The sequence below is a fragment of the Trachemys scripta genome, chromosome 4 (assembly GCF_013100865.1).
Source record: "Trachemys scripta elegans isolate TJP31775 chromosome 4, CAS_Tse_1.0, whole genome shotgun sequence".
Lineage (NCBI taxonomy): Eukaryota > Metazoa > Chordata > Testudines > Emydidae > Trachemys > Trachemys scripta.
In genome coordinates, this window is record NC_048301.1 from 63,190,422 (window position 1) to 63,203,403 (window position 12,982).

Consider the following 12,982-nt stretch of genomic DNA (forward strand, 5'->3'; position numbering starts at 1 on the left):
AGTAACTGCTGTTATTATATATAAATAAATATATATATAAATATAATTCTGTATATTTAGGACAGCAGCACTTTTTTTTTTTTTTTTTTTTTTGGAGGCGAGGCTCAATAATGACCAAAGGGAGACCTAGTATCCTGCAATTCTCTATTAGTTAACACCCTGGAGAAACAGATGTGACAGATGACTTTCCCCTGGTGCTAAGTGGTTGTCTGTTTAGGTTAATATAGGAAATCCTTGAACATACCCAATTGCAGCTGGGGTCAGGCGAGTATGTAACTGAGGAGTTGTTGATGTTGTTGTCGTCGTCAGAGAGCCATCAGTTCCACTCTTCTCCCAGTCAAAAGGGTCACTTTCAATGACACCAGAAGTTTTCATACTGTTGTCAAACACAGACATGAGAAGCTAAAGATAAAGAAAAGAGTTAATTAATTCTTCTTTCTTTGAATAAGAGAAAGACAAAGCACTCCAGACTCAGTTTCCCCTCAAGACTTTTCTAACATCCTGATTCTCCTTTAAGACTTTATCTGACAATTAATGGTTAAAAAGGTAAGGTTTATCAAAAGTGCTATATCATCACTCCCCCTATCTGTGGCTCAGAATGATGCACTATTTATCTTGAAAATTATGAAATAGCTTTTTGTAATGCTTGGTAGAGAACTTCAAGCGTTGCTACCATTTAACTGCTTCCTGTGTCAGTATTTTTTAACCATTTATTTAAAAAAATAATAATCCTAAAAGAACTGAAGTTCAAAAAATTTCTAACATTCTAACTTTACTCATTATGCAAAGAGAAACTAGGACAAAATTATTTATATTACTCACATCAAGTATTACATTTTTCAATCTCCTTCAGTTCAAGACACGATATGCAGTCTTGTGTTTTGTGAAAAAAAGCTATGCTTCTTAAAGAAAAAGGAAGTAAAGGAGCACATTGGGAGGCCTATATGGGTAGTGCATAGGAAGCCATCAGTATGTGTGAAGAAGTGTAGTCATCAGGAGTCTCTATAGAGGAGTGTGGGAGTTTCAGTAATCATAGGCTTCTGTGGGAATGGGGAGACATATGAGCACACTAGGAATGTCTAAGGGGTTGCAGAAAAATAAAAAAATAATATCACTGCACATCTGTATTGCCTAATGATTAAAACTGACAGATCTACTATTTCTGTTTACACAACATATTCCATGGTGCATGAACAACATCGTAATGCTCACATGGCATAAGTGTCAACATAAAAAATCTCACTGCTTTGCGACAGCAAATCAGAAGTGATGTCTGGGTTTATTTTGATAACTGAGACATTTTTGGCAGGTGGAAGTTGCATATATTTTTATAGTGTGTGAGCAAATTACACTGTAAATGGATAAGTTTTTAAAACGTCCTCATACTAGTACTGCTAATTTTGCTGACATAGACAATGCAGAGTCAAGAAGTAAGAAACAAATGAAGAAGAGAAAGTATGACAAAAGTTATACTGATTTTGGTTTTATGGAATTTAGTGATGGACGACTGCAATGCATTGTATGCTTATGAATCCTACCAAATGAAGCAATGAAATCTGCAAAACTGAAATGACACCTCACAACAAGGTACCCGGAGTATAAAGATAAACCCAGAGAACTTTCTTCAGTGAAAGAAAGAATACAATAGACAGAAAACTCAAATGACAAACATAAAATCGGTTCCGGGAAAGGCTTTGAAAGCATCTTTCTTAACAGTGCTTCGGACTGCAAAGAGTAAAAAATCCCATACCACTGGAGAACAACTGAGTTTTCCAGCTGCTGTAGAAATGTGCAAAGTGATGGTAAGCGAAGATGCAATGAAGAAACTTAAGGCCACACCACTTTCTAACGACACAGTTAGAAGGAGAATTGAAGAGTTTTCAAAAGATGTAAAATCCCAACTAACTGAAAGACTATGTACATTTGAACAGTTTGTAATTCAGCTTGATGAGACTACTGATACTGGTAATACAGCACAATTATTAGTTTTTGTTCGTTATATCTGGCTGAGGGAAATTTTGGAGGATTTTCTTTTTTGTCAGGAGTTAGCAGAATGGACAACGGGTCAGGAAATAGTCAAATTATTGGATGATTTCATGAAAGCTGAATTGGGAGAAATGCACTGCCGTTGGTGCTATCACTATGGCAGGCAATAGGAGTGGCGGTGTAGCAAGAATATGAGTCATAAATCTACAAGTAATTGTACACTATATGTTGCATCACCAGGATCTTCATAAAAGAAAATGAAACCCGAATTAAATGATGTGGTAAATGCAGCTGTGACAGTTGTGAATTTTGTGAAGTCTTGGCCTTTGAATTCATGCCTTTTTGCAAAGCTATGTCTAGAAATTGGTGCAGGACATAACAAATTATTGTTTCATATGGAATTGGGTTGGCTATCTCACGGCAGAGTGTTGGAAAGAGTTTTTGAGCTTCGCAAACAGCTGCTTGGTTTTCTTTCTAGCACAATCCCAAGATTGCCACAAATTTTTCTGACCCGATATGGATCACAAAGCTTGCATATCTTGAAGACATTTTTAACTTGTTGAATGCACTGAACCTGTCCACAGAAGGGAGTGATAAAACCATACTTGAGACGAGTGACAAGCAGAGCATTTCAGAAGACAGTCAAGATTTGGAAAACCAGACAGAGCTGTGGAATCTCAGATACATTTCCGCTACTGACAGAATTTCTGGATACTAACAGCATAACAACTGACTATGTGAGAGACACGACTGTTGCTCATCTTTCAATTTTGGCAGAGTACTTCAGTGTTTACTTTAAAATGTAAACATGGAGGAATACGATTGGGTTCGGGATCCATTCTCAAAATACCCTGTGCCCACACACTGAAAATTAAGTTTCAGGAAATGACACCCTGCCAGTTTTGGCCAACTGTTGCTGCGTACAACCCAGTTTTAGTTACAGAAGCAATGAAAGCATTGCTACTGTTCCCAACAAAATATATATGTGAAGCATCATTCTCTGCCATGACAGCTATAAAGACAAAGTTCAGGTCCCAACTGGAAGTGGAGAATAATTTACAAGTTTGCTTGTCAACCATCACACCAAGGATAGATAGACTGCAGTAAGAAGCAAGCACACCCATCTCACTGATATCTATAAATACTTATATGTTCTTTTTCTTAAAGCATTACTAGCAGTACGTGTTTACATGACCACATATACTTTTGGAGCATGAGCTTTTGTGGGAGAATACCCACTTCGTCGGATGCATCCGTGGGTATTCACCCACGAAAGCTCATGCTCCAATACATCTGTTAGTCTATACGGTGCCACAGGACTCTTTGCTGCTTTTACAGATCCAGACTAACACGGCTACCCCTCTCATACTTGACACATATACTTTTGTCAATCAGTTTCTCAGTTGGGGGTCCATGATTAATATTGCATTTGAAAAGGGTCAGTCAACAAAGAAAGTTTGAGAACCTCTGTCCTATTGCATTGTCCACTGCTTCATTGCTCAGCTAGCAATGCCAACCTCTACTGCTCATTTTTGCTACAAACTTACTTTCTTTCATGCTACTCCCTAGACATTAAATGTTCTCTGAACTAATCCATAAGGTCATTTCCCTTTCCTCCTTGAAAGCCCTTCTCAAGACTCACTTCTACTGCAGTGCCTACACAATATCAACTAAATAACGATGGGTGAAGACTGAGGGAGACTAAGAGATAGCTGATATTTATTCTGATTGTTTTAAAAATCCATATGTATGTACACAAACTGCACAAATTGATGTGTTTTATGCTGCGTCTCTCCCACTGCTGTCATAAGTTGTTGATATTTTTAGACAAGGCAGGGACTGTGTCAATTTACGTGCTTGTTCAGTGCTCTTTAATAACATGAACCCAATCCTGACTGGGCCGTCTGGATACCATCCTAACTTCATAGGATCATAGAACTGGAAGGGACCTCGAGAGGTCATCTAGTCCAGTCCTCTGCACTCAAGGCAGAACTAAGTATTATCTAGACCATCCCTGACAGGCGTTTGTCCAACCTGCTTTTAAAAATCCTCAATGAGGAAGACTCCACAACCTCCCTAGGCAATTTATTCCAGTGCTTAACCACTCTGATAGTTAGGAAATTTTTTCCTAATGTTCAACCTAAACCGTCCTTGCTGAAATTTAAGTCCATTGCTTCTTGTCCTATCCTCAGAGGTTAAGAACAACAATTTGTCTCCCTCCTCCTTGTTATGTTTTCTAGACCTTTACTCATTTTTGTTGCTCTTCTCTGGACTTTCTCCAATTTGTTCACATCTTTCCTGAAATGTGGTGCCCAGAACTCCCAATACTCCAGTTGAGGCTTAATCAGTAGAGAGGAAGAATTACTTCTTGTGTCTTGCTTACAATACTCTTGCTAATACATCCCAGAATGATGTTTCTTTTTTTCCAACAGCGTTACACTGTTGACTCATATTTAGCTTGTGATCCACTATGACCCCCAAATCCCTTTCCGCAGTACTCCTTCCTAGGCAGTTATTTCCCATTTTGCATTTGTCCTTATTGAATTTCATCCTATTTACTTCAAACCATTTCTCCAGTTTGTCCAGATCATTTTGAATTTTAATACTAACCTCCAAAGCACTTGCAACCCCTCCCAGCTTGGTATCATCCACAAACTTTATAAGTGTACTCTCTATGCCATTATCTACATCACTGATGAAGATATTGAACAGAACTGGACCCAGAACCGATCCCTGTGGGACCCTACTCGTTATGCCCTTCATTAAATAGGGGACATAAAAGGCAATAAAAAGGTTATATACATACACGAAAAGCAAGAAAAAGACAAAGGGAAATGTAAGTCCAGCTAATAATGGATGACACCAAGAAGGCTGAGCTGTTTAATGCCTTTTTTGCTTCAGTCTTCACTAAAAAGTTTAATGGCGGCAAAATGTTTCCACAATTAATATTAACAACAAGCCAGAATAGGGAAAGATCAGTTTAAAGAATATTTAGATAAGTTACATATATTCAAGCTGGCAAGATCTGATGAAATTTATGCTAGGATAGTTAAGGAACTAGCTGAATCAATCTTGGAACAATTAGCAATTATCTTTGAGAACTCACAGAGGATGAATGAAGTCCTACAGGAATGGAGACGGGCAAATATAGTATCTATCTTTAAAATTGGGAACAAAGAGGCACCAGGGAATTATAGATCAGTCAGAAACACTTTAATACAAATCATTATACAATCTGTTGGTAGGCACCTAAAGGACAACAGGGTTATAAGTAATAGCCAATATGGATTTGTCAAGAACAAATCATGCCAAACCAACCTAATTTCCTTCTCTAACAGGATTAATATCCTTTAAAAAACTCAAATGCACAACTACAACATGGGGAATAAATCTGCAGGCTATAGCGGATCACAAATTGAATACGTCTCAACAAGGTTATGCAGTTGCGAAAATGTCTAATATAATTCTGGGGTGTATTAACAGGAGTGTCAAATGTAAGAAATTTGAGATAATTGTTTCACTGTATTCGGCAGCTGTGAGGATTCAGTTGGAGTACTGTGTACAGTTTTGGGTACGACACTTTAAAAAAGATGTGGTCAAACTGGAGCAAGTCCAGAGGAGAGCAATAAAAATGATCAAATGTTTAAAAATCCTGACCTCTGAGAAATGGTTAAAAAAAAACTCTTGAGAAAAGAAGACTGATGGGGAACCTGATAACAATCTTCAAATATATTAAGAGCTGTTATAAAGAGAATGGTGATCAATTGTCCTCCATGTCCACTAAACAAGAAACAATCAGCTTAATCTGCAGCAAGGAAGATTTAGGTTAGATATCAGAAAAAAGCTTTCTAACAATAAGGATAGTTAAGTACTGGAACAGGTTACCAAGAGAGTTTGTGGAATGTCCATCAAAGTTTTTTAAGAACAACTTAGGCAAAAACCTGTTAAGGATGATCTAGGTATACTTGTTCCTGTCTCAGCATGGGGGGATGGACTAGGTAACATCTCCAGATTCCTTCCAGTTCTACATTTCTGTGATTCTATAAATAAATAACAACAAAGAACTATGACACAAATCCACATCCCAAAAAGTACTTTTACAACTGACACTAATTCAGGTAATCCAGGTATTGGAATGGGCATGGAAAGTACAATACACTGTTACCCCTAAAGGTATGGCCATCCAGTTCACAGTTATGGCACATGGACAGGGTGGTGTAGGGAAGCTTGCACTGTAGCTGTAAAAATTCTATGAATAATCAAAGGACATTAGTCTACAAGACTGTCATGGCTTTGCCTTGGAAGAGGTAAGATCTATAAATGTATCACTTTAATCTCTTATTGAGTTTCTGTGTCTACAACAGGGTGGGCCATATAAAGAAAGGTGGGGGTGGTGTACATACAGCAGACCTACACAGACAGACAGAAAGAAAGAAATCCACTGGCAAATGAGGAACTTGATATCACTTGATACTTCCAGTTCTTATTTAAAATCCTAGATCTTGATTTATCTGTTAATGTTAGCAAGTCAAATAATCAATAAGAATTAAAAAAGGAACGGGCATTAATCTATGCTGCCTGATCAGCAATCTCGATGGTAGATAAAGGAAGTGGTTTCCAGCAGAAGAAACAAGTTTTACTGCAAATAATAGCTAAAAGGCTGCAGTGAGAAAGAAACATGTTTCCCAGACAAAACTCCACAGATATCAACCTAAGGAAAAATGTCGACGGCATTGGTCTCCTAGAGACAGACACAGCAAAGGTATAAGATAAATATAACAGAATAAACTGATAAACAGATGCAATAACAGAGCTTCAGTTGCTGCTGTTTTCTTCCTTCTTAGAATAAACAGTGATGCATTAGTGGCCATCTAATCAGGTTGGCTTTGATTTGTCTGAATATGCTCTGTGAAAACAAGAGAACCAATCCACAATTTGCTAATGTTACACATAAATAGTCTCTACTTTGGAACTGCAGATGTGTGAATATGGAACAGTATGAAAGAAAATTTTTCCAGAGGAAAGCTAATTAGTTTCACATGCTCAAACATAATTTAATGGTGATGATAAATATTCTTATCTGTAGTCTTCTGGAAGTTGTAATTCCAGAATTAGTTAATATAATGCACTTATTCAGATTCATTCTCTGCAGTGTACGACTCAGCCAGTACATAGAATATCATTATCTACAAATCAATCAAGTCTATTTGAAAGGCCAGCAGGAAGGGGTTTACTGACTCTTAATCAGATCTTGATAGTTTTCCCACATCCTAGATAATGGGTGGAGAAAGTGTATGGAGGGGGCGGGAAGAAGGGGTTGGTTTCTTCTATTGCCATGGAACAAAAAATGGAAATTTACAACAGAGGACAATTATTGTAGTCACACTTATTGTTCTCCGCTTTAAACCTGTGAAGGAACCAGGGACACAATCCTGCTCCCACTCAGATCAATGACAAAACTCCAATTGCCTTCAATCAATTAAAGGAAATGTTTACATCAGTGCCCATCTTGGTACATCCAGACCTGGCAAAACCCACTGTTGTTGAAGCAGACACTTCCAACTATGTGATCAGAGCAGCTTTGTCAAGCAGCCCAGGACCCCTCACTGCATTTTATTTCCAGAAACTGACTCCCATTGAGAAAAACTATAAGATATGTGACAAAGAACTGCTGGCCATAAAGCCTGCTTTTCAAGAATGGCTTCATCACCTTTATACCACATTGCAGGTATATGCGAATTACAAGAACCTAGAAACCTGAGAACAGCAAAAGCTCTCAAACAATGTCAGATCTGTTGACCCCTTTTTTTCCTCCACGTTTGACTTCACCATGACTATTGTCCAAGTGCCAGGAATGGTAAACCCGACAAGTTGCCTCCTAAGAGTGAGTACTGGGACAAAGGAGATGGGACTCTAGAAGCAGTCACAATCCAGAAACCCTGCCATTTCACCAACATGGTGATAAACAATACAGTAACTTGCTCTCTCTTGGGAACTCCCTCCTACTCTTTGATCCATTTGCAGTGAAATTTATGTTGACCAGTAAGGACCTAGCTCCTGACTCGAAATTCTCAGTTAAAAAAAGGAACCTCTTGTTTAAAGACCAGATTTATATTCCAAACAGTCAACCACGCCTACTGATGCCCCGGCTATGTCATGATTCTCCCCTTGCTGTCCATTTCAGTCACTTGAAAACATTGAGGCTGGTCTCTTGAAATTTCTGGTGGCCAAAACTGCATTTGTTCATTGGGTCCTACATTAACTCCTGTGACATGAGCGCTTGAAGAAAGACTCCCTGCGCCAAACCTCTTGGGCTCTTTGATTCCTCTAACTCTGTCTCAACCCTGATTTTCCATCTCTATGAACTTTATCACTGACTTTCCCAATTCCCATTGCCACTTGACTCTGCTAGTTGTCGTTGACCTACTTACAAAAATGTCACGTTTTGTGCCATGATTTCAAATTCCCTCTGTGGAGGTAACAGCCTATGCCCTTCCAGGGTGCAATCAAGACCAGTGAGGGGCTATGTCACCTTTGCCCTGAAACCTGGGGTGCCTAACTGCTGAAGCTCCCAATTTGGGCTCCTCAAAAACAGCCAAACAGATTCAGGTCACATCCTGAGTGTCTGTTTATAGCCACACCCTGCCAGAACACTCCAGTTTCCATTAGCCTTTGTCATAACTATAAAGGGAAGGGTAACAGCTGTCCTGTGTACAGTACTATAAAATCCCTCCTGGCCAGAGACTCCAAAATCCTTTTCCCTGTAAAGGGTTAAGAAGCTCAGGTAACTTGGCTGGCATCTGACCTAAAGGACCAATAAGGGGACAAGATACTTTCAAATCTTGGGGGGGAAAGGCTTTTGTTTGTGTTCTTTGTTTGGGAGTGTGTTCGCTCTTGGGACTGAGAGGGACCAGACATCAATCCAGGTTCTCCACATCATTCTAAACAAGGCTCTCCTATTTCAAACTTGTAAGTAAATAGCCAGGCAAGGCGTGTTAGTTTTCCTTTGTTTTCTCAACTTGTAAATGTACCTTTTACTAGAGTGTTTATCTTTGGTTGCTGTACTTTAAACCTAAGACTAGAGGGAAGTCCTCTGAGCTCTTTAAGTTTGATTACCCTGTAAGGTTAATTTCCATACTGATTTTACAGAGATGATTTTTACTTTTGTCTTTAATTAAAAGCCTTCTTTTTAATAACCTGATTGATTTTTCCTTGTTTTTAAGATCCAAGGGGTTTGGATCTTGATTCACCAGGAGTTGGTGGGAGGAAGGAGGGGGATGGTTAATTTCTCCTTGTTTTAAGATCCAAGGGGTTTGGATCTGTATTGGTGAAAGGTTTCTCAGGGCTTCCCAGGGAGGGAATCTAATTGGGAAACGGTGGCAGCGGAACCAGAGCTAAGCTGGTAGTTAAGCTTAGAAGTTTTCATGCAGGCCCCTACATTTGTACCCTAAAGTTCAAAGTGGGGATACAGCCTTGACAGCCTTGGTTATCACTTTCAAGATGACCCCAGCACACTCCCGGTCCCAAATTTTCCCCCCAAAACAGATGTTCTACACTGTCCAGTCCTGTCCTGGACAATCCAGATATTTTAGGTTCATTACCCCTTTCAGAGGATCAATATCCAACAGTTTGCTGCTTTAAATGGAGTTACCCACACAATTTAGTTAAAGTACAACACTGGATTTGTTTTGATTAAAGAATAAAACAAGTTTCTTTAACTACAAAGAGATAGGTTTTAAGTGAGTAAAAGTATAATGCATTAAAGTCAAAAATGGTTACAAGCAAAAAATAAAGATAAAATGCTTCCTAGTACTAAAACTTAATAAAACTTTCAAGTTGAAATCCTTTACCACATTTCCAATAACATTGCTGACCAAATTCTCAGGCCAGGATCTGCTCCCTTAGTCCAAAGGCTGCTTCTTTTGTCTTTCTAGGTGAAAGCACGATGGATAGGGACAGATACCTTGGGGTGGTTTTGCCCCTCACTTTTACAGTCCAGTCATCCTTTGAAATGCATTTTCTTGAAGGTTATCCCTATATAATGTTTATTCCTGCTGTGAGAACGGAGACAAGGAGCCTTGTGGTGAAAGAGGTTTCATGCTGTTGTTTGCCAAGATGCAGATCTATTTGTTCCTAACCCCTTTCCTTGACAAAGAATGGACACTTGATAGGCAATTGCCCTCCAACTGAAACCTGGCTAGAAGCGTCAGCTTGTCCTTAGTCTTTGAGAAACTGATTTACCCAAACTTTTCTGATAAACACATTTCATACCTAATTTCAGCGTATGTTTATAACTTTACATATAATGTTACTACATATATTCTATCATGAAATTATTGACCAGTGGGTTATAGGGTTGCCAACTTTCTACTCACACAAAACCAAACACCCCTGCCCCGCCTCTTCTCCAAGGCCCCGCCCCTTCTCCAAGGCCCCACCTCCTGCTAACTCCACCCCCCCCCGTCGCTCACTCACTCATTTTCACCATGTTGGCTCAGAGGATTGGGGTGCAGGAGGAGCTGAAGGCTCCAGGTGGGGGTGCAGGCTGCGGGGTGAGGCCAGGAATGAGAGGCTTGGAGTGCAGGAGGGGGCTCTGGGCTGAGGGTGGAGCTGAGGGGTTCAGAGTATGGGAAGGGGCTACGGGTTCCGGGGTGGGGCCAGAAATGAGGGGTTCAGGATGCAGGAGGGGGCTCTGAGCTGAGGAAAGGGGTTGGGGATGGGGGGAGTGAGGGCTCCAGCTGGGGGTGCAGGCTCTGTTGTGGAGATGGGGATGAGGGTTTTGGGGTACAGGAGGGGGCTCTGTGCTGTGGCAGAGGTATGGGGGGGTGACGGCTATGACTGGGGGGGTGCTCTGGGCTGGGGATGAGATGAGTGGTTTAGGGTACAGGAGGGTGCTCAGGGCTGGGACTAAGGAGTTTGGAGGGCGATCAGGGCTGGGGCAGGGGGTTGGGACTCGGGAGGGGGTCAGGGGTGCAGGCTCTGGGCGGTGCTTACCTCAAGCAGCTCCCGGAAGCAGAGACATGTCCCCCCTCTGGCTCCTATGCAGAGGAGCGGCCGGGCGGCTTTGCGCGCTGTCCCGTCTGCAGGAGCCATGGTTCCCAGCCAATGGGATCTGCAGAGCCAGAGCTTGGGGCAGGAGCAGTGTGCGGAGCCCCCTGGCTGTCCCTACACATAGGAGCGGAGGCGGGACATGCTGCTGCTTCCTGGAGCCGCACCGAGCCATGGCAGGCAGGGAGCCTGCCTTAGCTCCATTGCGCTGCCAACCGGATTTTGTAATGGCCTGACCGGTGCCGCCAGGGTCCCTTTTTGACCGGACATTCCAGTCAAAAACTGGACACCTAGTGTGTAGGGTGTGGATGCAGGGGTGTATTCCATCATATATCCCAACTGTTTTTCAACTATGTCTTCCAACTCTATGGTCAACTATCTAACATAACATCTGATCAAGAATCACAGTTCATTTCATATTTCTGGCAGGAGTTGTTCAAGCTCCTTGTCATGGGGTGACTAATGCACACTCACCCTGCAGGGTTTAATGCAGGCCAGATGGGCTAATTAACAGATTAGGCGGCTGATTAAGGAGGCTCAGCTGGGCAGAAATAGGCAGGGCCTATAAAGCCCGGGGGTGAGAGGAGAAGAGGTGGCTGGGAAAAGGCAGACACTCCTAGGAGAAAGGGAGGAGTGAGCTGAGACTGCAGTCACTCCCTGGGAAGAGGGAGGAGGCTCTGGGAACTGGTAGGCCCAGGAAGAATAGAGGAACCAGTGGTAGGAAGAAGCCCTGGGATAGAGCAGTGAGGCCAGAGAGAGAAGGCCCAGGCTGCTGAGCTGAAAGTCCCTGGTCTGGGACCTGGAGAAGAGGGCGGGCCTTGGTTCCCCTACCAGCCCCTGGGCAAGTGGCACAGAAGAAGTGAGCAAGAGGACTGCCTACAACTACTGAGAAATTAATCTTCCCCAAAAGGGGGGAACATGGACAGTGACAGAGCCAGAGGGCTGAGCCATGAAGAGGACGTTATGGTTCCTGAGGCTGCAAGAGGAGCTGCAGGTCGATAGAGTGACGGTGTGCAAATGGTGGACGGGGGGGCGTTGGCCTCGAGCTAATCCCCAGAGTACCAGAAGGAGGCACCAGTCCAGCATTGAGTGGTGCACCCCGTGACACTCCTGAATGTGGATCTACATGTCTCCTCATCTTATCACTCCAAGACTGATGGACAGATGGAATGAGTGAAACAAATTCTTGAGTAATACTTCTGTTGCTTTATCAGTTACCACTGGAAGGACTGGGTTTCGTTTCTCTCTTTTGCCAAATTTGTATACAATTACTCTAACTACAGATCAACCCACCAGAGTCCTTTTTACACCAACTACGGTTTCCTCCACCTGTCCATGCCACAAGTCTCCCACATACTTGCACCATCCAACTTAGCTGAACACCTGCACTGCATCCAGGAGGAGTTCAAAGCCCTCCTAGAATTGGCCAAAAGAGATTACAAAGGTTTGCAGACCTCTGTCTGCAGAGAACCCCTCATATCACAGTTTTAGATAAAATATGGCTCTCCACATGGCACCCTGGCTCTACCCCACCTTCACAAAGCTAGATTATTGATACAGTGGCCCATTGCAGGTACTCCAACAGATGACCTGCAATGAACGCTGTAGCCTTCGAACTATCTTAGTATCAAACTGCCAAACTTCACCAAAGTACCTTATTGCCATTAAAATAGCTCTACAGTGGGACAGTCCATAATCATTATTGTCATGGACACAGGATCAGATCAAAGAAGGATAATTATGGTAAAATAAGACAAAACAAGATTATTTAAAAATTAGAAATACAAAAAAGTAAAAAGGCTTACCTGGTAATCGGGTTTTGTACAGTAATCTAAATTGGAGATGTGATCTAGAAAGATGTTGAATTCTTGGGGGAGATGTTTCAACATGAGCCTGTGGTCATACCTCTCTTTTATGGAGCCCACTTGCTCCTAGGAACAGTTAGCAC

At 41.8% G+C, this 12,982-nt stretch overlaps 1 protein-coding gene across 4 annotated transcripts in view; it reads right to left on the bottom strand.

Moving 5' to 3' along the window:
* Positions 1-12,982, bottom strand: part of TTBK2 (tau tubulin kinase 2) — a 219,450-nt gene that overhangs the window by 50,110 nt on the left and 156,358 nt on the right. For all 4 annotated transcript variants that reach the window (XM_034769194.1, XM_034769196.1, XM_034769195.1 and 1 more), the window contains 2 exons: positions 12,840-12,965; positions 245-402 (listed from right to left, as the gene is read on the bottom strand). In XM_034769194.1, coding sequence (XP_034625085.1) covers positions 245-402; positions 12,840-12,965 — 284 coding nt within the window. The remainder of the gene's footprint in view (positions 1-244; positions 403-12,839; positions 12,966-12,982) is intronic.